The following is a 20,848-nucleotide window of genomic DNA, read 5'->3' as shown; positions in this document are numbered from 1 at the left end:
TAGTAGTTGTCTGACGATCGCCACCCTAAGGGCGTGAAACTCCGAGTAACAGCTGTACTTTCCAAGGTATTTACTTATATATATATATATATATATATATATATATATATATATATATATATATATATATATATATATATATATGTATATGTATATATGTATATATATATGTATATATGTATATATATATATATATATATATATATATATATACATAGTTTGCAAGTCAACGGATAATTATAAACTTATACGTATACCTTTACAATACACTGGAAATACACTAGAAAAAAGAATGACTGCAACGATTTTTTGCATTATCACCATATAGGTTTTTCTCTGAACTATAGACCTCATAATTTAGGGTTATTGTTTAGTCCTGTACCACGAAGTAGCTGCATATCAGCTAAGTGAGAAGAAGAGCAACAAAGGCAGATTATTATCATACGCATGAAGAACCCCAGCGGTTTGATGACTTCATGAATATTCATTTACCATAATTGTAAGCGTTTCATCATACTTGATCTTACCCCCTGAAGTTGTTTTCTTTTCTCTTTCTCCCTTGTCAAGTTTGCAAAGAATAAGACAAGAACGTCTTCATAAGATACTCTTTCCACTGATTAAGATTACCGCGGCAGAAATACAATCTTCTAAAAAGTAAGGTCACTACTACGTGATAATTCACGGTAAACGTAACAATACGGTATACTCTACTGACTTAATTAGTGAATCTTACGAAATTATCTCATTTCTCGAGGGAAATATTACCTCTTTTTTCGCTCCGTCAACTTTAATACCTTTGTGGAGGTTGTTTTCATTGTGTATAATGCCGTGATTTGATCAAGGTTTGTTTTTGTCAATTTTATCTGCACAAAGACAAGCGCCAAATGTTGAATTAAAAGATTTTGGCAATACAAAGAATTAGTTATATCGTCCTGCGGTGTGTTGTCTGGAGCAGGGTTGCCAGTTGTTTTTCTGTAACGAACCCATTTGAATTAGCGGCCAAATCGTGTGAAAGAACGCCAAATACAAATTTGCTGTTTTTTCATGACGATTAAATCGATATTCGCTGCAATCGTCTCTTCGCCGATCATTAGAGAGGGGAATTGTTTGTTTCTCTCTTAAAATGGTAGGACTTGAAATAAACGAAAACAATCATTTTAATTTTCGTCCATTTCAAGCTTTTTTTTTTTTTTTTTTGTGTGTGTTTAAAACGCCATACTGACAACGTACCAGTATTGCATATATTGCGCATGCACAAGATGAGGTGATGTTCATAACCAAGTATTCGACAACTACTGGACGCCATTTTTGCAACATTTTTTGTACTCATTTATTTTTCTATAATATATAGCAAACATAATTCTAGCATTGGTCTAATTAAACGTCTGAAACTTGCAGGGGGAGATATAATCAAGGGAGAAAAGAAGGGGGAAAAACACAAAAAGGGGAAAACGGGGGGGGGGGGGGGTAATGATGGGACAGTAAAGTACACATTTAGTTCCTATGACTCAGCGCAAAAGTGTGACTCACGTCATTGTCAACGCAAGCAAATTTTTATGTATTTTTTAAATCCTATTCATGAAAATTTGCTATAGAAAATTAATATATGAAACAATTTTACACCAAACAATGGTTTCAATAGATAATGGGTGATAGATATGTATTTCCCCTAACTATCCTTCATTCAACATTTGTTAACGATATTTTCGCAGCTTTCAGAGGAATTTGTTTGGAGGGTGTTCAGCAGGGGTCTTTGTAACAATACTACGATACTTTCGTAGAAACCGTTTGCGGTGGTATTTTACACTTATTGCCCCACAGACTGTAAAGACTATTCGTGAAAGAAATGAAATGATTACGAAACAATTACTTGGTCCAATGATTTGCATTCCAAAATCGTCACTTTGCTAGACAGCATCCCTTCAAACAATGTTGGTACTTACCACCATGTTTTTTGTGATGTTCCGCTGTTTTGTTGGGGCAGGGGGAATGAGTTGTTTCTAAGGGTCGGGAGAGACAAGGGCAGTGGGAGGGTGAGGAGGACGGAGAAAGAAAAGGGAAACAGAAAGGAGTGGAGTGAGGGGGGGGGGGGGATAAAACAGATTAAGAGTGGTGTTGGTGTTCCAGCTTCTTTCAGTGGTTTTAGTTTTCCCAAAAGGGAGTTAACTCACTCTTACCGACTTTGCAAAATTGTCAGGGGGAACCACGGGTTGCAAAGTCGACAATGACTATAACGTGGATCGCATTACGAGTAGAATCCCTGTGACAGATCTGGCCGCGGTACAGGTAGGACCCCTGCAATGCCATCTACGAATTAATCAAAGTTCCTCAATACCGCAATCATTCCTGTCGGGAAACATTTTATACTGTACTTTTTAAATGATTATCGATGATCATCCGTTTGTCATAAGTTGTGTGAAATTCATTTAAAAAAAAGTTCAAGCAATAAAACACTACATTACGCGAGTTTAAACAAAACGAAGAAAGCCGGAATATTCTTAGCATTACCTATGTACTTGATAACCATCGTGGTTCTTGTCAATGTAGGTTTATAGTTATTTAACTCTTAACCCACGTAATTATGTGTTTTACTAAAGACCTATTCGTCACCATTTATGCACCCACCTTCACACAGTTATATATTGAGTTGTTTTTCAAGGCTACCGTTTTGCTCTGTTTTGGGAATTTCCAAATTCTAATTCGCGCACGAATGAACTCATACCAGAACCGGAACTTTTTATTCATTCAACTGTCATAACTTTGAATACGATGCCAAAAGGTTGACTTCCGTTAGCTGCATTTTTTAATACAAATACCCTATGGGGGGAGGGGCGGGGAGGGGCGGGGGAGGGGCGGGATCGCTTTTCGACCTTTTGGCTAAGATCAGGTGTAGCATTATGTTCCACTTGTACGATAGTTCCCATTGTATGGTTTTTCCGTGTCCAGATGTTTTCTTGGGGGACTATTCTTTAAAAAGTACCGTATGGAGGGCGGGGGGTCACAGGGTTGAGACGTATAGAGGGGGGGTGGGACAATGTGGCCTTGAAGGTTTTATACCGGCAAAGAGGTGCAATGATAATTGAAGGGCCGGATAAAAGTAGGTTCACAAATCTTACTTGTGTGTGTGTGTAGGGGGAGGGGGAGTGGGGAGGTGGAAGGGCAGGGAGAGAAAGTCATGGCGAGGGGAAAGAGCCATAATTATATACCACCGAGATAAAATGTCCATCTTATCACCATTCCAACCTTCATTACAGCAAAATCTAAAATATATGATGAAAAAAAAGAAGCAGCCTACAACTTTTTGTTCAGATTGACTGGCAAATTTACATTTATTTTGCACAATATCCCAACATAGGCTCTCACACAAGGAGACTATAGGGTACAGCAAGATTTTATTATTTACAATACTTGACCATAAATCTTAATTCCAATTGCTAACTTTCTTTTATTCACAAAGAGTTACCATGACGATACCACTATCAATGCATGCTTGCTACACAATAGACTCGGGATAATAATTCTATCATTCCCAAAACATACATAAAAGGAAAAAAGTATTATTCCATAAAAGCGTAATCATTCATTATTTCTATTAATTCATAAGTTTTAATGTTAAATGTATAATTTGTGTATTGTTTTTACAGAAATGTTAAAGAATGTCTTTATTTTCAACACCCTGATAACAGAATTTGGCATGTAAACGAACTGCTACTTTTAAAACTTTTAAAACAATAATACACAGTTATTAAACGTCATGTCATGTCATGCATATTCATTTGTCTTTCATGAATCAATTTCTACAAACACAAATTCTCAAGACTTCTCAATTTTAATTGGAGGAGGTCTTAAATATCGTCTTGAATATTCAACAAGAGTATCTTGAATATTCAACATGTAATGATAAAACATATGCACACAGAAATGTTTATCCAGATTTACATAAAGATGCAAATATCATATTCAGTTGTGGGAGAGTTCCCATAGTCTCTTAATATTCAACATGTAATGATAGCGCAAAATGCACAAAGAAATGTTTATTCAGATAACATGAATATGCAAATAGACACCAGAACACATTATTTGAAAAAAGGGGATATAGTTTCTTGCATATATTAAATGCCACACAAAATTGTATTATTACAACAACCCATATCATAATGAAATCCTTCTTTTCCCTTATCCATACTTTCCCCAAAAATATGTCAATCTTTTCATAAACTTTAAAATAGTGTATCTTTATGTTCACCACAAGATATATAAATGTTTCATTCAACACGTCCAGGCCTGTAGACAGCAATTGGAGGCGCAACAATACTCACAGTGTCCTGTAACTTGGTGATGCCAGGTACTTAGCATGGGGGGGCACCTGTGCTCTGGCTACAGGCCCAAACACATCTCCTAATCAATTCAGCCATTCCCTATTCATAATATTCTCGTAGCACTGCTCACACCTTAACTTGATCCCAATCATGTGCCAAATGAATAAAACCATCTATACTCCCTCCACTTAAAATAAGACATTCAATAGACGGAACATAATCAATATTTTAACTTGTAATCGTTATGGAATGATGAATCTTAATAATCAACTACACAAGTACTAAACCGTTCTTTTGTTTAAGCACAGCAGTCCTAAATTAATCGATGTGTGTTTCGCATTTTGTCATCTTTGAAGAGCATTTCTGCCGTTTTCAAGACGAATAAATGTCATACTTATTTTGTCCAATGTTAAGGTATCTTTTGAAGAACTGTCACAACATTGATACCACCTGGTGGTATCAGAAATCCCTTCGAAAGGGAATGGAAAGAGAAGAAAAACAGCACATGATTGGCCACATAAACACTCCATATATATCAACACACACTTTATATATTGATATATATATATATATATAGACACTATATGTATTTATATATATATAGTGTCTATATATATAGACACTATATAGAGTGTCTGTATAGATAGTGTCTGTATAGATAGTGTCTGTATAGATAGTGTCTGTATAGATAGTGTCTGTATAGATAGTGTCTGTATAGATAGTGTCTGTATAGATAGTGTCTGTATAGATAGTGTCTGTATAGATAGTGTCTGTATAGATAGTGTCTGTATAGATAGTGTCTGTATAGATAGTGTCTGTATAGATAGTGTCTGTATAGATAGTGTCTGTATAGATAGTGTCTGTATAGATAGTGTCTGTATAGATAGTGTCTGTATAGATAGTGTCTGTATAGATAGTGTCTGTATAGATAGTGTCTGTATAGATAGTGTCTGTATAGATAGTGTCTGTATAGATAGTGTCTGTATAGATAGTGTCTGTATAGATAGTGTCTGTATAGATAGTGTCTGTATAGATAGTGTCTGTATAGATAGTGTCTGTATAGATAGTGTCTGTATAGATAGTGTCTGTATAGATAGTGTCTGTATAGATAGTGTCTGTATAGATAGTGTCTGTATAGATAGTGTCTGTATAGATAGTGTCTATAGATAGTGTATATATATATATATATATATATAGTGTCTAACAAAAATAAGTTCCTCGTAATCCATGATAGAAGTGAGGAGAGACTTGTATGTGAAAAGACCAGGAAAATCTACTACTAAAATTGAAGAAATCAAAATAAGAAAATATAGAGAAATTACCCAAGAACTTTTCCTTCCGCAGGTATAAGCAATGAAAGCTTAGTAGTAAATATTACAAAAATGAAATATATCTATATCATAAAAACAAGAAAAATTGCACTATGCCACAAAAAGTCCTCTGCCTTCGGCCTTGCATTGTTTACATAGTAGTCTCCTCTCATATGTAAACCTTCCTCCCCACGGCTAGATTAGCATCTTGAGGAGATGATAAGATAAACACAAACCAGAGGCTTACTTTCAATCACAGTTACTAAGAAGTGACTAAGAAAAACTACAAATAGATGGCGCTATTTGCAAATAGACAATTTTCATACGCTATGGGTGTTTACCAAAATAACGAGGAAATCCTAGAAGACTGTGCAGGCAGGGATTTAGCGTATCACTACGGTAGCCCCATGATGCCATCATTGTAAACTGCACACATTTGTGTGTTATCATGGAGGTGACAAGTAGCAACAGGTATGGCTTGACTGACTACCATGTGTACATTTGTATGTTAGGCTTAATTACATATAAATATCTATAAACAGAAAATCCTTGCATAGCTTTTCAGATGGCATACTAAGTAACAAGCTCCCTCCTCTTAAATGTAACTAATGAAATGTTTTCAAATTCATCTGCTCAGCCTGATTATTCACATTCACATTGAGTTGCCCATCGTACATAAATTAACATAATGACTGATTCCGATGATGCAAGACGGTAACGCAAGAAAGACTAACCCTCTTATTCCAAATACTGATTTTTAAATCTTCAAAGTTGATTCTTTTCACAAAATGAGCAATAACCATTAATTCTGCATATAACTAATTCATTGTTTTTTTGGCTCACTGTTTACGGATAAATTTTATTCCTATATTTTATCATTTACCTTCCTTTTCATAAGCCAACGCCCCTAACTTCTTTAAGTACTGCATACTGATCACCCTTACGGCACGTTAAGTTTGGATGTTCTCTTGAAAAGCCACGAGACTGCCAATGTTTTTACGATTTTTACCATTTATCACAATCGACTCAAATAGCACGTTGCAACAAACATGGATATAATCATAACTGTACAATAAGTAAGCTTTTTATTGCCATAGCACTGCGTCCTCATAATCGTCGTAGTCTACTCGGCCGGCGTTGTTAAATCCTGGGGCCCACAATAAGGCAGGTGCAGCTCAACGTCTTAACTTCATACGGCCGCCGGGAGACTGTTCAACGAGATGAAACAGCTCTGGCAGACTCGGCTCGGTTTATTGGACTTGTACCTTGGAACTTCGGCTTCAAAGTTGCTGCATCTGTTTGTGAAAGAATTAGAACATGTTTATCATTCTTTCTAAGGGCAGTTAAGGTCTGCAATGATCTCTGGAGGTGGGGAGGGGAATGGTTTTCAATGTCAAGGGGTCACCTTCGTTAAAACAGTGGAGGAAGGAACGACTTGGAGCACATAGTCAAATAGCGAAAAAAACAAAAAAAACAACAGACATTTAGACCGTCAGTGCCTATTGTGTGAAAATATGGAGGGGGATGAATTATGTCCTGTGCAGCCTCGCAGCAGGAGCCCACTTCAACTTTCTAACTTACATCATGGCTTTTGGGTACTACCCCAGACCATAAAACGACCAAAATGAGAACAATAAACGCATTAAAAATGACAGGATAAAACATGGACAGGGAAAATGATCCCCTATCAGGTTTTGGTAGCTGCCACATTGGTTTTAATCCCTTCTTACTCTGCCACATTGTTTAAATCCCTCCTTACTTGGCCACATTGTTTTAATCCCTCCTTACTTGGCCACATTGTTTTAATCCCTTCTAACTTGGCCACATTGTTTTTTAATCCCTTCTTACTTGGCCACATTGTTTTTAATCCCTTCTTGCCACATTGTTTTAATCCCTTCTTGCCACCTTGTTTTAATCCCTTCTTACTTGGCACAGAAGAGCTTTCCGCAGCTCCTACAGTGGTGTCTCCTCTCGGTCATGGTAAACTTGGTCTTGCAGGCGGTACAGTTCTCTCCGCTCTCGTCTCTCACCCAGATATCGCTCCTACCTGGCTGGTAGCTGACTGACCAGCTGAAGATGCGCCCTCTGTCGTCACCCACATACACCCTCATGTGATCCCTGAGATGCGGGGGAAGAAGTTTCAAACACAGTGTGGGTTCAAGGTAAATTTAAAAAAGAAACATTAAAAAAAATATATATAAATATATTATTTCTTTTTTTTTAATTATAGAATTAAAAAAAAAACACACATTTAGATCACTGGAATGAATCTAAATTTAAAAAATTTAGAATATAACTTTTTTTTTTTTTAAAAAGTAAAAAAAAAGCTGATATGGAGAAAAGATGTATTGTTTGATAGAAACTTTCAACAAATGACATATCTTATTAATAATAATTCTGGCATAGGGCTGCCTTACTTTGAGATTGCCAGTGCTGTAACTGCAGAAGGGTTGGGGTTGTCCTTCCTCTCATATGCCGTGTGCATAGTCAGTTTGCTACGGAAAACCAACTGCCTCTGCCACTTGAATCCTGAAATAGTAGACAAACGTTGAAAATTAGGAATTTCTCGCTTGTTTTGTGATGCAAGTCGCCGTATACAATGTGGCGGAAGGGGGGGGGGTGGAGGGGGGTCAAGTTTGTTTAAGCTTTTGAGCTTACACTTTGACAATGGTGATTTTTGAACGATGACAACGATACAATCGACATATATATATTTGGAAATATGATGACAATTTTTGTTATAAAATGGAACCATTTTTGCTGACCTGGCTTGAGTTTATTCCTGTGCGCTGCTGATCTAGTTTCCTGATTCACCTGCTCTTCGTCGTAAGCCTTTAGGTCTTTGTCCGAGATGATGATGTAATCGTCGCTCTTCACTGATCCCTTGGATGATCTCAATCCGAGGGCCTCCGGCGAGAACTCTGATGCGGATTCCGAAGTGTTACTGTCGCCATTGCTGTGGGCAAAGACTGGACTCTGTTGCGCTTTGCCTAAATCTGGTTGGCTGATGCTGTGGCCGCTGATAGAGGGCGGTACATTATTCCTCCACTGCCTATCCTCTTCATCCAGTCGGGATTGCAACGCCGAGTCGGACTTGACGCTGCTCCGTCTCTCGTCCGAGACACCTTCGTCTCCGTCTCCTCCTCCTCTTCCTTGACTATTGCACTTGACCCCCAGCTCAGAGAGGCTGGAGTTTATCGGCAGGGAGGTGGGAGGGCTTATCTTCTCCTCCCGTCTGACCGGTATATCAAGCCCTTCTGAAGAATCGCCGATTTGGGTTCTCGATCGGCCTTCCGAGATGGAACTGTCTTCGATGGATTCCTTGCTTTTCTTCAAGTCCTCTGAAACAGTCTCTGAGAAGCTGCTCCTCTCGGACTGCTCTTTCTTTGGTGTCAACATCCCTGCACTGCCTAAGCTATTGGTATCTTCCTCTGAAGGGGTGCCCTCTGATTGGTTGGTTTTGTACTGAGACTGGTTGACTCTGCTCAGTAGGGGGGATGGTTCTGCACTTGGGTTATTTGATGTGCTTGGACTCTTGGCAAAAGCCTGTTCCTCATCAGGTACTTGTACATACTCAACACTCCACATCTGCATAAATAAATCATAAATTTAAGAGACAGTGAAACAAAACTCCAAAGTCTTTATGTCTGTATGTCTGAAGAGTCAAGTTCTTCTCACAGGAATGACATACTAAAACAAATGTTCTTCCACAGAGAGCCTATCTACAGTTAGGGCTGGAAACCTAGAATTTCAAACACAAAGATATGTCTCACCATTTTCAATGATAAGAAACATTTGTTTAGGTTTGTTAGCTAAGGATTCTACTCACCACAGATGGAAAAACGAGTTACACCTTTGGTGAGTAAAATAACATGGATTGATTTTAGTAAACAATATCAGTCTAAAACTTACCCTTACAACACCATCAGTTGACCCAGTCAGAACAACATTCTGGAGGTCCCACTCCACCAGCTAGGGAAAAAAGGATGCAACATTATATTATTATATTATCAAAGGAATAAAACATTAAGACACACCCTTTCAATTTATTTCATATTTCAAGAAACCAAAGAAGAAAATCCTCTGCTAGGTAGGGTTAGTTTATACAGCTGCAGGGTCTAAAATGCAAGGCAGTGACAATGGTATGAAACAACCTTTTAGAAAGTGAGGCTTAAAGGGTGTGAGGACTCGCGCAAAAAGAAACATTTAATACCGGTTATTTGACCTAGTTTCAAATGAGGTGTAACAGAAGTGCAAAACACCACCATCGATCCCAGAAAATACACACACAGCTTGCTACCGTCAGTAATTAGACACTATAGTGTACAGTCAGTACATACAGCTGCGGTCAATACCCACGGCACAGTATAAAAAACGATACAGCGATGGGCATCTCAGGTCCAGCTAAAGATAACAATTAAGGTATCACGTTTCATTACTGTCTGCATTTTGTAGCGACACAAACAAAACGTCACTTGCAAGCAACAGAAAGTTAACTTTTTCAGATGGCAGCACGCGGTTTGGGGCAAGTCTTCAATGCCTTTTAAGAACACTTGAGTTTTCTTGGTTGCTGCAAAGTTTTGACAAGTTTCTGAGTCATGTACTCCTCACAAAATACTACCACTTCCAAGCTTGTTCAAGGTTTAGAAATTGTTGTCGATAAATGGTTACCTCAGACATGGCGCAACATAGTATCTGTTGATCCCTTCCTGTTGACGTGTTGACGTTGGCTATCCTATCCCCGTTGATGCTCCACAGATGCAGGTGTACTCCAGCGCAGGTTGCAATGTCTCCCTGTTCATGAAGATGAAAATTTTCAGTAGTTTTTTGTTGTTGTAAAGGTGAAAGTAAAGTTTTTTAGGGAGATGGGGATAGGGGTACTGATGGGTGCTTCTACTGTTTCTGAGGGGGGTGGGGATGGGGGTACTGCTCGGTGCTTCTACTGTGTCTGAGGGGGATAAGGGATAGGGGTACTGATGGGTGCTTCTACTGTTTCTGAGGGGGATGGGGATAGGGGTACTGATGGGTGCTTCTACTGTTTCTGAGGGGGATACAGGTACTGATCAGTGCTTCTACTGTTTCTGAGGGGAATGGGGTAATGATCGGTGCTTCTACTGTTTCTGAGGGGGATACAGGTACTGATCAGTGCTTCTACTGTTTCTGAGGGGAATGGGGTAATGATCGGTGCTTCTACTGTTTCTGAGGGGGATTCGGGTACTGATCGGTGCTTCTACTGTTTCTGAGGGGGAATGGGGTACTGATCGGTGCTTCTACTGTTTCTGAGGGGGATGGGAATAGGGGTCTGATCGGTGCTTCTACTGTTTCTGAGGGGGATACAGGTACTGATCGGTGCTTCTACTGTTTCTGAGGGGGAATGGGGTAATGATCGGTGCTTCTACTGTTTCTGAGGGGGATTCGGGTACTGATCGGTGCTTCTACTGTTTCTGAGGGGGAATGGGGTAATGATCGGTGCTTCTACTGTTTCTGAGGGGGGTGGGGATGGGGGTACTGCTCGGTGCTTCTACTGTGTCTGAGGGGGATAAGGGATAGGGGTACTGATCGGTGCTTCTACTGTTTCTGAGGGGGATAAGAGATAGGGGTACTGATCGGTGCTCCTACTGTTTCTAAGGGGGATAGGGGTACTGATCGGTGCTTCTACTGTTTCTGGAGGGGATAGGAATAGGGGTACTGATCGGTGCTTCTACTGTTTCTGAGGGGGGTGGGGATAAGGGTATTGATCGGTGCTTCTACTGTTTCTGAGGGGGGGTGGGGATGGGGGTACTGATCGGTGCTTCTACTGTTTCTGAGGGGGATGGGGATAGGGGTCTGATCGGTGCTTCTACTGTTTCTGAGGGGGAATGGGGTAATGATCGGTGCTTCTACTGTTTCTGAGGGGGATTCGGGTACTGATCGGTGCTTCTACTGTTTCTGAGGGGGAATGGGGTAATGATCGGTGCTTCTACTGTTTCTGAGGGGGGTGGGGATGGGGGTACTGCTCGGTGCTTCTACTGTGTCTGAGGGGGATAAGGGATAGGGGTACTGATCGGTGCTTCTACTGTTTCTGAGGGGGATAAGGGATAGGGGTACTGATCGGTGCTCCTACTGTTTCTAAGGGGGATAGGGGTACTGATCGGTGCTTCTACTGTTTCTGGAGGGGATAGGAATAGGGGTACTGATCGGTGCTTCTACTGTTTCTGAGGGGGGTGGGGATAAGGGTATTGATCGGTGCTTCTACTGTTTCTGAGGGGGGTGGGGATGGGGGTACTGATCGGTGCTTCTACTGTGTCTGAGGGGGAGGGGGTGGGGGAGGCATTGCATGACTTACAGTAAGGTCATTTATGGCAATGGCAGTGACAGCGTCCTTTAGTCCTTTCAGCTGACGAATGAATACAAGTTGATTGAGGTCCCACACGATGCAGGTTTGGTCCTTGGAACCACTCACGATGAAGCTATACGTAGTGGAGATCGCCAAACAACCAACAGCTTTGGTGTGACCATAGAGTGACTGCAAAAAGTAGCCAGAGAATGAAGACACTTTCAGTAAAAAAAAAATGCTAGATTTTTACACGTATAGAGGAGAAAATGATTTTGGGAAGAGTAATGCTTTATGTAAACATGAAGAAAAGGAACCCAAAAAAGAACAAAATTAGAAGAAATCACGATATAGATGCTGAATTCACTCAATTTACCTAATTAAAAGAGCAATTTAATTTGTCCAGGCATAAACTAAGATTTTGATTGATAAAATCCTCTTGTATATAAACAATTTCTCAATATTGAGCATGAAAAATTCTTTGTGTGGAATAGTCACATAAATGCACTTTCAAGCCATGGACATTTAGTCACTGCCATAGCACACACTACTGTAATTCCAACAGGATAATATGCACAACACACTGAACTCTGAAGAGTAAACTGTTTCATTTCATGAGTAAACTAATAAGAAGATAGACAGACAGACACAAGCCTGGCTGGTTTAACTACAATCAAAACACTGACTGAGTCGGTTACAAAATATTATTATCATTTATTAAAAATTATTATTAAGTTTTAAAATTTTGTGTGTAACAAAAACAAGTGATTTTAGTATTGAAATGCTTTGAAAGTGCTGGATTATTCCTAGGTGTAAGGAAACGGTGACCTACAACTGTTGATAAATGAAGTGATTTTACTGAAATCTATTTTAGCCTCAAAACAACAACAACAAACAAGATAACAAAGGACACTAACCTGCTTTAGAGTTAGTTGTTTACAGCCATCTTTGCCAGATTCCAGATGCCAAACATGGACAACCTTTAAAGAAGATGAAAGATTAAAAGACTTTAAAAAATTAAGAGATTGGACATTAAAGATTAAAACTTGAACTGAAATTAAGAAAATTACACAATACTCATTTTGAATCACCCATGTTCAAACACTGCAGCAACTGCTATGCCCCTCAAATCAAGGCTGAATCAATATGAAACAATAAAAGTGATCTGAGCAGATCAGCAATACACATAAAAGTTGGCATCCTATGCAGCCTAGCTGCAGCCCCTCAGCCCTACTTTTGCCACAGTGCCTGAGGCACTCGAGATACAAAGCTGGAGTAGATGACAATAGAGATTACTAAAAACAGTTTCTATTCTGTGAAACTGCATACACATGTGATAACATCCTACGCAGCCTAGCTGCAGCCCCCTCAGCCCTACTTTTGCCACAGTGCCTGAGGCACTCGAGATACAAAGCTGGAGTATTTTTCAACAGAGATGACTAAATCGAAACCACTAGGAAGGTCGAGACTGTTACTTTAATTACACACTTCGAAGCATCTCCAATAGTCGTGTAATATGCATCATATGAAATATTATAAATTTTCCCACAATGCATTGCTGCTAATAACTTCCCACTGTGGATACACAAAAGACGGAGCAGTACTTACTGTACTGGTCCCACCAGTGATAATGGTCTTTGAGTTAGGACAGGCAGCGCAGAGAATCTCCCCGTAGGTCTTGCCCTCAAAGACGGTCACGGCCCTCTCGGTATCGCAGCTTCCGAGCCTTAGACTGCTGTCTGCGTATCCGAAAGCTAAGTATCGTTGGTACGACGGTGGGAAGAGGACCTTGTTCTTCTCCACGGCCATGATGGTGGACCTCTCCAGGGGATGGATCTGACCTACTCCTCCCTTGAGTTCTACAGATCAAAAAAAGAAAGAAAGTTTCTCCATCTCTCTGAAAACAGCATACTCATAAAATATGACATTTTTTTTTTTTCCATCATTTATTCACATGATTTGCATTTATAGTACAGTATGGTGGTAATGACCTCATGTCATATCGTAATATAATTATATCGTAATATAATGAAAGCATAACATTTTAAACAATTATAATCAATTAATGGTATGACAACATAGATTAGGCATACTCGGGGATAATTTAATGACCGAAGCCAACAAAAGACAGTGTATAACTTTAATTATCAGCCACTGGCATGCATAGAGTATGATAAACATGTTCTGAGTTTCCTATATCTTAGTTGTTTATTTCGTGAGCTGTTCCTTTTTGACGCAATGTAATATTTTCCAAAATAAAATATAATATGACGATAGACTTTACGACACACAAACCTTTGACCTTCCCCCCTCTCCTCCCCTCTCCTCCCCTTTCCCCTCCCCTCTCTCCTTTCGGATATCCAGGTCAAGATTTACCTCTTATCGGGGTTAAGGAGGGCTTCAAGGTTTCAAGGTTGTGGAAGAAGAGCTTGTTGATGGGTATCACATTCCCGTTACTGTCGCCTGTTCTGTTGCTCGATTTCCTTTGTGGATGTGGCCTCTTGAAAAGCTGCAAAGAAACAAATAAATCTGATTTATGAGCGGGATGAACACAAAAGAGAAAGATGTAAGAGGCTTGGTAGACAATCCATCTTTCTCTTTAGTGTTCACCCTGCTCATTAACCTGTCTGTATTCTGTGTGTATTTGTCCCTTCTGTTACTGTTACTTGTCATTCAGCCTCCGAAAAAGATCCTGCTAGGATCGAAACGTCAGGCCCTCTTACTTTTACACATTCTCTTACACAGGCTGTTTAGCGATTAAGCAGTTTAATAACAGTTTTGTTTTATTTTAATTTATAAGAGAAACAGACTTCAGAGCCGTTATTCAGAACTGCTACAAAGTTTAAACACTAAATTATTTCTCTGCATGAGACTTAACACCTATGATTGTAGTTGGCAGAACAAGGTGCAGACATCACGTAAATGGTTTACCTGGGATGGCGTTTGTCCGAAGTTATCGATAAAACCTATGATGGCGCTGAGTTTCAAGGGATCTTTGACGTTGTAGATGTCGACGTATCCCTCGTAGAAGTAGTGGTGGAATACGTTGTGTGACCTCTCGGCTTCTTTGCCCTGCTGTTTGTAGCCAAAGATGAGATCGATCCATTCGTGCAGATGACTGCTGACGTAGTCGCACTCTAGAGCCTGTTACGAAGACACACAAACAATAAACTGAGCTTCCATCTGGGATTTATAATTTTCATTCTGTAAATATCTACCATTATCATCTAGCAGAGGAGGTTAAGTAAGAATATAGCAACACATGTGGGAGGAACATAAAAATGTAAGAAAATAATAATGTTAAATATTACCAGGTAATATCGTAATACAATAACAATGACAAGTACAAACAAACGCTAGTTACTGATGAACTAATCCAATGCAGGGCACAGACAAAGACTACATTCAAATTAACCCGCCACCACACCCCCCCCCACTCATCCCCAACAATAACTACAATGTGCAGGGAATAATTTAACTGGTATATTTAATTTAATTTTTTTAATTATTATTCATTTATCTGGGGGGAATGCGCAAATATTTGTTTACTTTACCAGTGACCTACCTCTCTATGCATTCTGATGAATTCTTTGGGGTCGCCTTTAGCCCAGGGGGGTAAGACGCAGTCTCCGAGGGTCACACCGCTCTGCTTCACTCCCAGGTCAAAGTTATTCTGATTGAGCAGAATCTCTGGCAGGTAAAAGAACTCTGGAATGAGTTCCTTGACATCGGACATGTTCTGTTTGGACGCGGAGAGCCACGCGTCCTTGATACTGTGGAACATCCTGTCAGCGAGGTCAAAGCTTCCTCCCTGAGAGAGCAAAATACATGAATATTCATTAGTAAGGAGACCAATCACAACCAGTCTAATGGTAGTACCACTGTGTTTTGTCCTGTCATATTACACTCCAAAGCACTCACCCCGACGAATTCCAAACCTGTATCTGATAGAAACACAATATTCATACTGCTTCTTTGTGTCAGTATAGAGTGCTCTGAAGTAACCAAATACTACAATGTTATACTTATTCAAATCTATTCAAAAGTATGTTGTACCGGTGCTGTTGCCAGGTGGATAAAGACGGCGGCATTTGAAGCAATGAGGCTTAGCAATCGGGAGGTTCGGGTTGGATTCCCGGCCGGGTCATAGTAAGGTGGGTTTTCCATACAAGATCAATCTACAGTTTTCCCATCTGGAATGAATTTCTATATTGGAAAGATTCCAAATTTGAGTTAAATTTTATTGAATTGGAGGCCACCCGATGTGAAAGTTGTAATCCATATGGCCCTCCCGGGATTCTTCCACATTCGTGGTCGTAAACGTCGTTAAAATAACTGCCTGATGATTATTACAAGTAAGTACATAAATTTGAAGAGTAATTCTCATAACAACAAACTAAATGATATACAAGAAACAGTCTTACCTGTAATCTGAGGAAGTGATGTGTGAATGGTTCCATTCGGATGAGATACGAGACCACAATCATCGCTGAAGAGTAATGGGTGCTATAGTAGTACGGTGGGTGCTCTGCAATCGAGGACAAAATATTTTCTACAAAAGACTGTGCACAGAAACAAATTCTTATATATATTTTTTCTTAAATTCTTTAAATAGATTCGAAAAACCAAACTAAGTACAGGTGGTGACAAAAGTGGTAGCCACACTAGTCATGGGTTTTCAATGTTTAGAGAGATTGTTGTTGTTGGCTCAGAATATGGCTTCATTTTTCATTGATAACATTCTTCTTGCTACATTTTGTGTCCTATGTACCTCATTCGGAGAGAATCTTTTAAGCTGAATGGGAGCCCGAAGGCTTTTGACATCAAACCTTGCTATAGTAAGGGACAATTTGCATTTGTGTTTCCTAACGAGGCGAGAAATGTCAAATATATGAAAACTTACCAGCATCCTCCCACTCTTTGTATCTCTTGCAGAAGTCCAGGAGCCTCTTTTCAGTCTGGGCTCCCATTGGCTTAGAGAGATCTCTGAATGTGTTTGGATTGGTCAGATCAAGCTCCTGATAAATTCAATTGTGAATATTCATTCAGAGTTCATTTGTTCATATGAGATGATGACTTTTCCTCATATGGCATCCTTGACTGAATATAAAGAGTGCACATCAACATTTCTGCCACCCAACCTTCTCCCCTGTCTTAACCCACTCCCCTCCCCCCAACAAACCCCCCTCCCTTCACTCACCTTCTCACTTCATTTCATCATCACACAGCCCCCTGGTTTGGGCACGTGTCCGGGGGAAAGAGGTCAAATAGGGAACCGCATGAAATATGCGATGAAGAATTATGTATCTCCATTTCAAAATATGTGTATAAATAAGCATATTATTCAGGAGTAATGAAGACCTCAAAACTGGGGGCCTGGGTAACAAAAATTGTCCCGGGGCTCAGTTTGGCCCTTGACCCCTCTCGTCTTACCTCTGAGTCATAATCTGCTAGAATCCATGGAAAGACTGGGTACTGCATCAGGTCGTTGTAGGAGCGACCTGCGAGGCTATTCAATGACATCAGATACTGAAAGTTGCTGATCTCACGACGCTAGAGATGGACAGAGTAATAGCAAGGAGAATGTTAATGGGAATAAATAATAATAATAATATTTGCTTTTTATATAGCGCTTTATACCAGCGATAGGCCTCAAAGTGCTTTACACACGTTATATTACCCCTGGTCAATGATAACCTGTCCCAGAGACAATCCCTCCAGTCGGCAACAGTTATCTACTGCGCCCAGTGACAAGTTACCTCACAGGTACCCATTTAACCCCTGGGTGGTGAGAGGCAAGTGAGATAAAGCATCTTGCCCAAGGACACAACGTTATGAACTAGGCAGGAATCGAACCAGCAATTCTTGGATCACGAGTCCGACGCCTTAGCCAATTGGCCACCAGGCTCTTTAAAATAAATGACGAACAGCTGTAACAATTACGACAGACTTGATGGTTGAAATGGAACCATACCTTTCTATCTGGAATGCACACAATTCATTCTTAACATATTACCCAACTGTACATTTATACACCACTGCTTGTTTAAAGACCACTGAAAGAAAGCTTTGAATTGTAGCTGAGCACTAGGTCTGCTGTATGCATATGCTGTAGCCATCCCTTTGTTGTTGTAATCTTTTCCCCCCTAACGTATATGTCTATACATGATTGTTTTTGTGTTTGTGTAAGTACGAATACATGTTTATATTAACACGGGTGTATATATATGTATGTATATGCATATACTTATATATATATGTATATATGCATGTGTGTATTTGTATTTGTATTCAATTGTGTATGTATACATAAGTGTATATATATGTATTGTGGGTGGTGGGGTGGGGTGGGTGGGTTCTACGTATTTGGTTGGTGTGTGGGTGGATATAAGTGTTACTGTTTTCTTGTATTGTTCTCTCTATTTACTAATGGGAGCGATCTACTAGACAAGCCCTCTGGGTTTTTTGGAGTGCTTCCTTACACAAGTTTCCCTGTTGTCGATATGTTTCGTCACTTAGTTAACTTCTCTGTATTTATATTGTGAAGAAACAAATAAATGAAGTGAAATAAATGAAATATGTGGAATCAAACCTCATCAAACCTACCTCCCACCTCTGAGTGACAGATTTTTCTCCAATTAAGTTTCCCAGGAAGTTGGCTCTGAAAGAAGACAGAATTATTTTTACTAAACTTGTAAATCATTCATCTCATACAAATTAAACCATATCATATCTTAGATAAAAAAACCAAGCAATTTCACACAATAATGATGAAAAATAAGAATTGAATTGATAATACCAAACAAAAGACTTGTAATTAACTTAGAATAAATCTTTTGTGATGAAAACACTCACAAAACTAAGACAAAAGTACTCTCAAGCAAGGACATGATAGTTTGCATTTATTAGAATTAAGAACACATCTACAACCATGTTAGTCAATGCAACTCTCAACACTCAACTTATGATGCAACCAGAGTCCCAACCATAATTTTTTATTACATAATTTTTTATTGATTTGACTGCCGCAGCATAACATACAGTATGCATGATGTAAATCGATTGATCTGGTTTCAACTTCATCATATCCCCAAAAGGGTTAATATGATACCTGTGTTACAATACTTAAAACAACCCTGGTTCGACTGAAAACTACCCTGCAAGTCGGGTGGTGCCATAACATACTTTGAAGAGGTTTTAAGACCTGTCAGCTGAGACTGACTTCGGTCAGCTTGCGGCTTTGATAAGCCAATGATGGCTCCTTCGGGAGTTCCTGCTTGCAGGAGGATCTAAAATACATACATGTATACACACATACTTACATAAATACATACATACATGCATACATACATACACGCATACATACATACATACATACTTACCCTCCTTCAACCTGCATGTTTCTTCTGTGGCCCGTGACGGACTCACTCGCGCTGTCTGTCAACCTCGACGCTTCGGCTGTGAACCTGATGACGAAATGACACGAACATCAATTAAAACAGAGACCTTTAGACTGCTTCTGTTTCGTTTCTTCTAATGTTTTACTGGTCTTAATTTTGCACCCTGTCTTGACAATACATCAATGACTAAATGTGGCCATTATAACAATGGCTAAAACATTGTGGAGAGTATTTTATGGAAAATTAAACAATTTTAACAAAGTTGGGGGGCAAAGCTGATGGCCTTCATGTGGTATTTTGATGCGCTATCATCTGTGTGAAACACAACATGCACCGATTCTGATCAAAACATTTTCTTACTTGAAGACGTATGCTAAATTTACACTGTCACTTAAGAGATTAAGACCTACTGTAAACATAAACAAATACACTGGGGCATTTGATGTGGATATAGGACTTGCTAAAAATGATGAAAAAGACAGGAATAGCCGAAGATTGTACCTTCTGAAGACCTTGTTATGGACTTTCCTTGGGAATGCTAACAAGCAGTTTCTTCCATCAGCTGAAAATACCTCAATGGCTATGGGCTGTTGATGAATATGCATATTAGACAATTAATATGTGCATATTAAGTATGTATAGTAGCATTACTCCCATTCAATACACAGGGTACACAATGTTAGTACATACTACAGAACATATGAACATGCAAGAGCAGAAAAAAAAAATTCAAGTTCTAATTGAAACTAAAAATATCATAATTCAGTAAGATTGATAGGGTTTTTTCCAGGTTTGAATCAGGAGAAGGAAGAAAAAAAAAATCTGTTCTTAATGAAACTACAATATCATAATAAAGTAAGATTGATAGGGTTTTTCCAGGTTTGAATCAGGAGGAGAAGGGGAAAAAAAAAAAAAAAAAAAATTCCTAAATTCTATATGAAGAGACATGATAATGCATATCCAAATAAATGATGGATACACATAGAACAAGAAAAACAAGAAAAACAGATGAAAGGGTTTGTTTAAGATAAGGTATTAATTGTTGGTCAAATGGCCATATTGAGATCCTCACCTGTAGAAGGTAACGTCTCTTGAGGACCTCTCTGATGTCATCGTAGGCATACTTGGATGACATCCTCTTGAGACCAGATGAAGAGGAGGAAGAGGATGCCGAGCCTTGGCTGGATGTCCTCGGAATGATTGGATCTTGATGTCTACAGAGAGGAGAAAGGTTTTACTTTTTCATGTCATGTAAAACAAACAGACTTTTAAGCGAGATGGGTCACATCTTTAGGGCTGGGAAAAGCTTGATCTGTATTAGAAATGGTTTTAATCTTGTCATCCTTTTTAAAATTTTAATCCCGTTCTAGTTTTATGAGATAGATGAGTAGACGAATGTTTCAGAATAAACAAATCCACATGAAAGAAGACACCCATTTGTTAAAAATATAGAGACAATATTCACTTGAAGTGTTCAACGATTTCTATTTTATGTCACCAAAATAT

At 39.2% G+C, this 20,848-nt stretch overlaps 1 protein-coding gene across 7 annotated transcripts in view; it reads right to left on the bottom strand.

The window, feature by feature from the left end:
- Positions 1 to 5,965: 5,965 nt before the first annotated feature.
- Positions 5,966 to 20,848, bottom strand: part of LOC139968690 (WD repeat and FYVE domain-containing protein 3-like) — a 99,432-nt gene continuing 84,549 nt past the window's right edge. For all 7 annotated transcript variants that reach the window (XM_071972979.1, XM_071972983.1, XM_071972982.1 and 4 more), the window contains 19 exons: positions 20,415 to 20,556; positions 19,844 to 19,929; positions 19,325 to 19,408; positions 18,549 to 18,603; positions 17,376 to 17,495; positions 16,846 to 16,960; positions 16,367 to 16,470; positions 15,508 to 15,753; positions 14,874 to 15,086; positions 14,319 to 14,451; positions 13,551 to 13,801; positions 12,860 to 12,922; positions 11,955 to 12,134; positions 10,301 to 10,423; positions 9,542 to 9,601; positions 8,395 to 9,217; positions 8,047 to 8,158; positions 7,556 to 7,747; positions 5,966 to 6,924 (listed from right to left, as the gene is read on the bottom strand). In XM_071972979.1, the coding sequence (XP_071829080.1) occupies positions 6,819 to 6,924; positions 7,556 to 7,747; positions 8,047 to 8,158; positions 8,395 to 9,217; positions 9,542 to 9,601; positions 10,301 to 10,423; positions 11,955 to 12,134; positions 12,860 to 12,922; positions 13,551 to 13,801; positions 14,319 to 14,451; positions 14,874 to 15,086; positions 15,508 to 15,753; positions 16,367 to 16,470; positions 16,846 to 16,960; positions 17,376 to 17,495; positions 18,549 to 18,603; positions 19,325 to 19,408; positions 19,844 to 19,929; positions 20,415 to 20,556 (3,208 nt within the window). In that variant the 3' untranslated portion in view covers positions 5,966 to 6,818. The remainder of the gene's footprint in view (positions 6,925 to 7,555; positions 7,748 to 8,046; positions 8,159 to 8,394; positions 9,218 to 9,541; positions 9,602 to 10,300; positions 10,424 to 11,954; positions 12,135 to 12,859; positions 12,923 to 13,550; positions 13,802 to 14,318; positions 14,452 to 14,873; positions 15,087 to 15,507; positions 15,754 to 16,366; positions 16,471 to 16,845; positions 16,961 to 17,375; positions 17,496 to 18,548; positions 18,604 to 19,324; positions 19,409 to 19,843; positions 19,930 to 20,414; positions 20,557 to 20,848) is intronic.

Source organism: Apostichopus japonicus, chromosome 6 (genome assembly GCF_037975245.1).
Source record: "Apostichopus japonicus isolate 1M-3 chromosome 6, ASM3797524v1, whole genome shotgun sequence".
Classification (NCBI taxonomy): domain Eukaryota; kingdom Metazoa; phylum Echinodermata; class Holothuroidea; order Aspidochirotida; family Stichopodidae; genus Apostichopus; species Apostichopus japonicus.
Note: the sequence above shows the minus strand (reverse complement) of the source record. Positions and strands in the feature narration are given on the sequence as shown.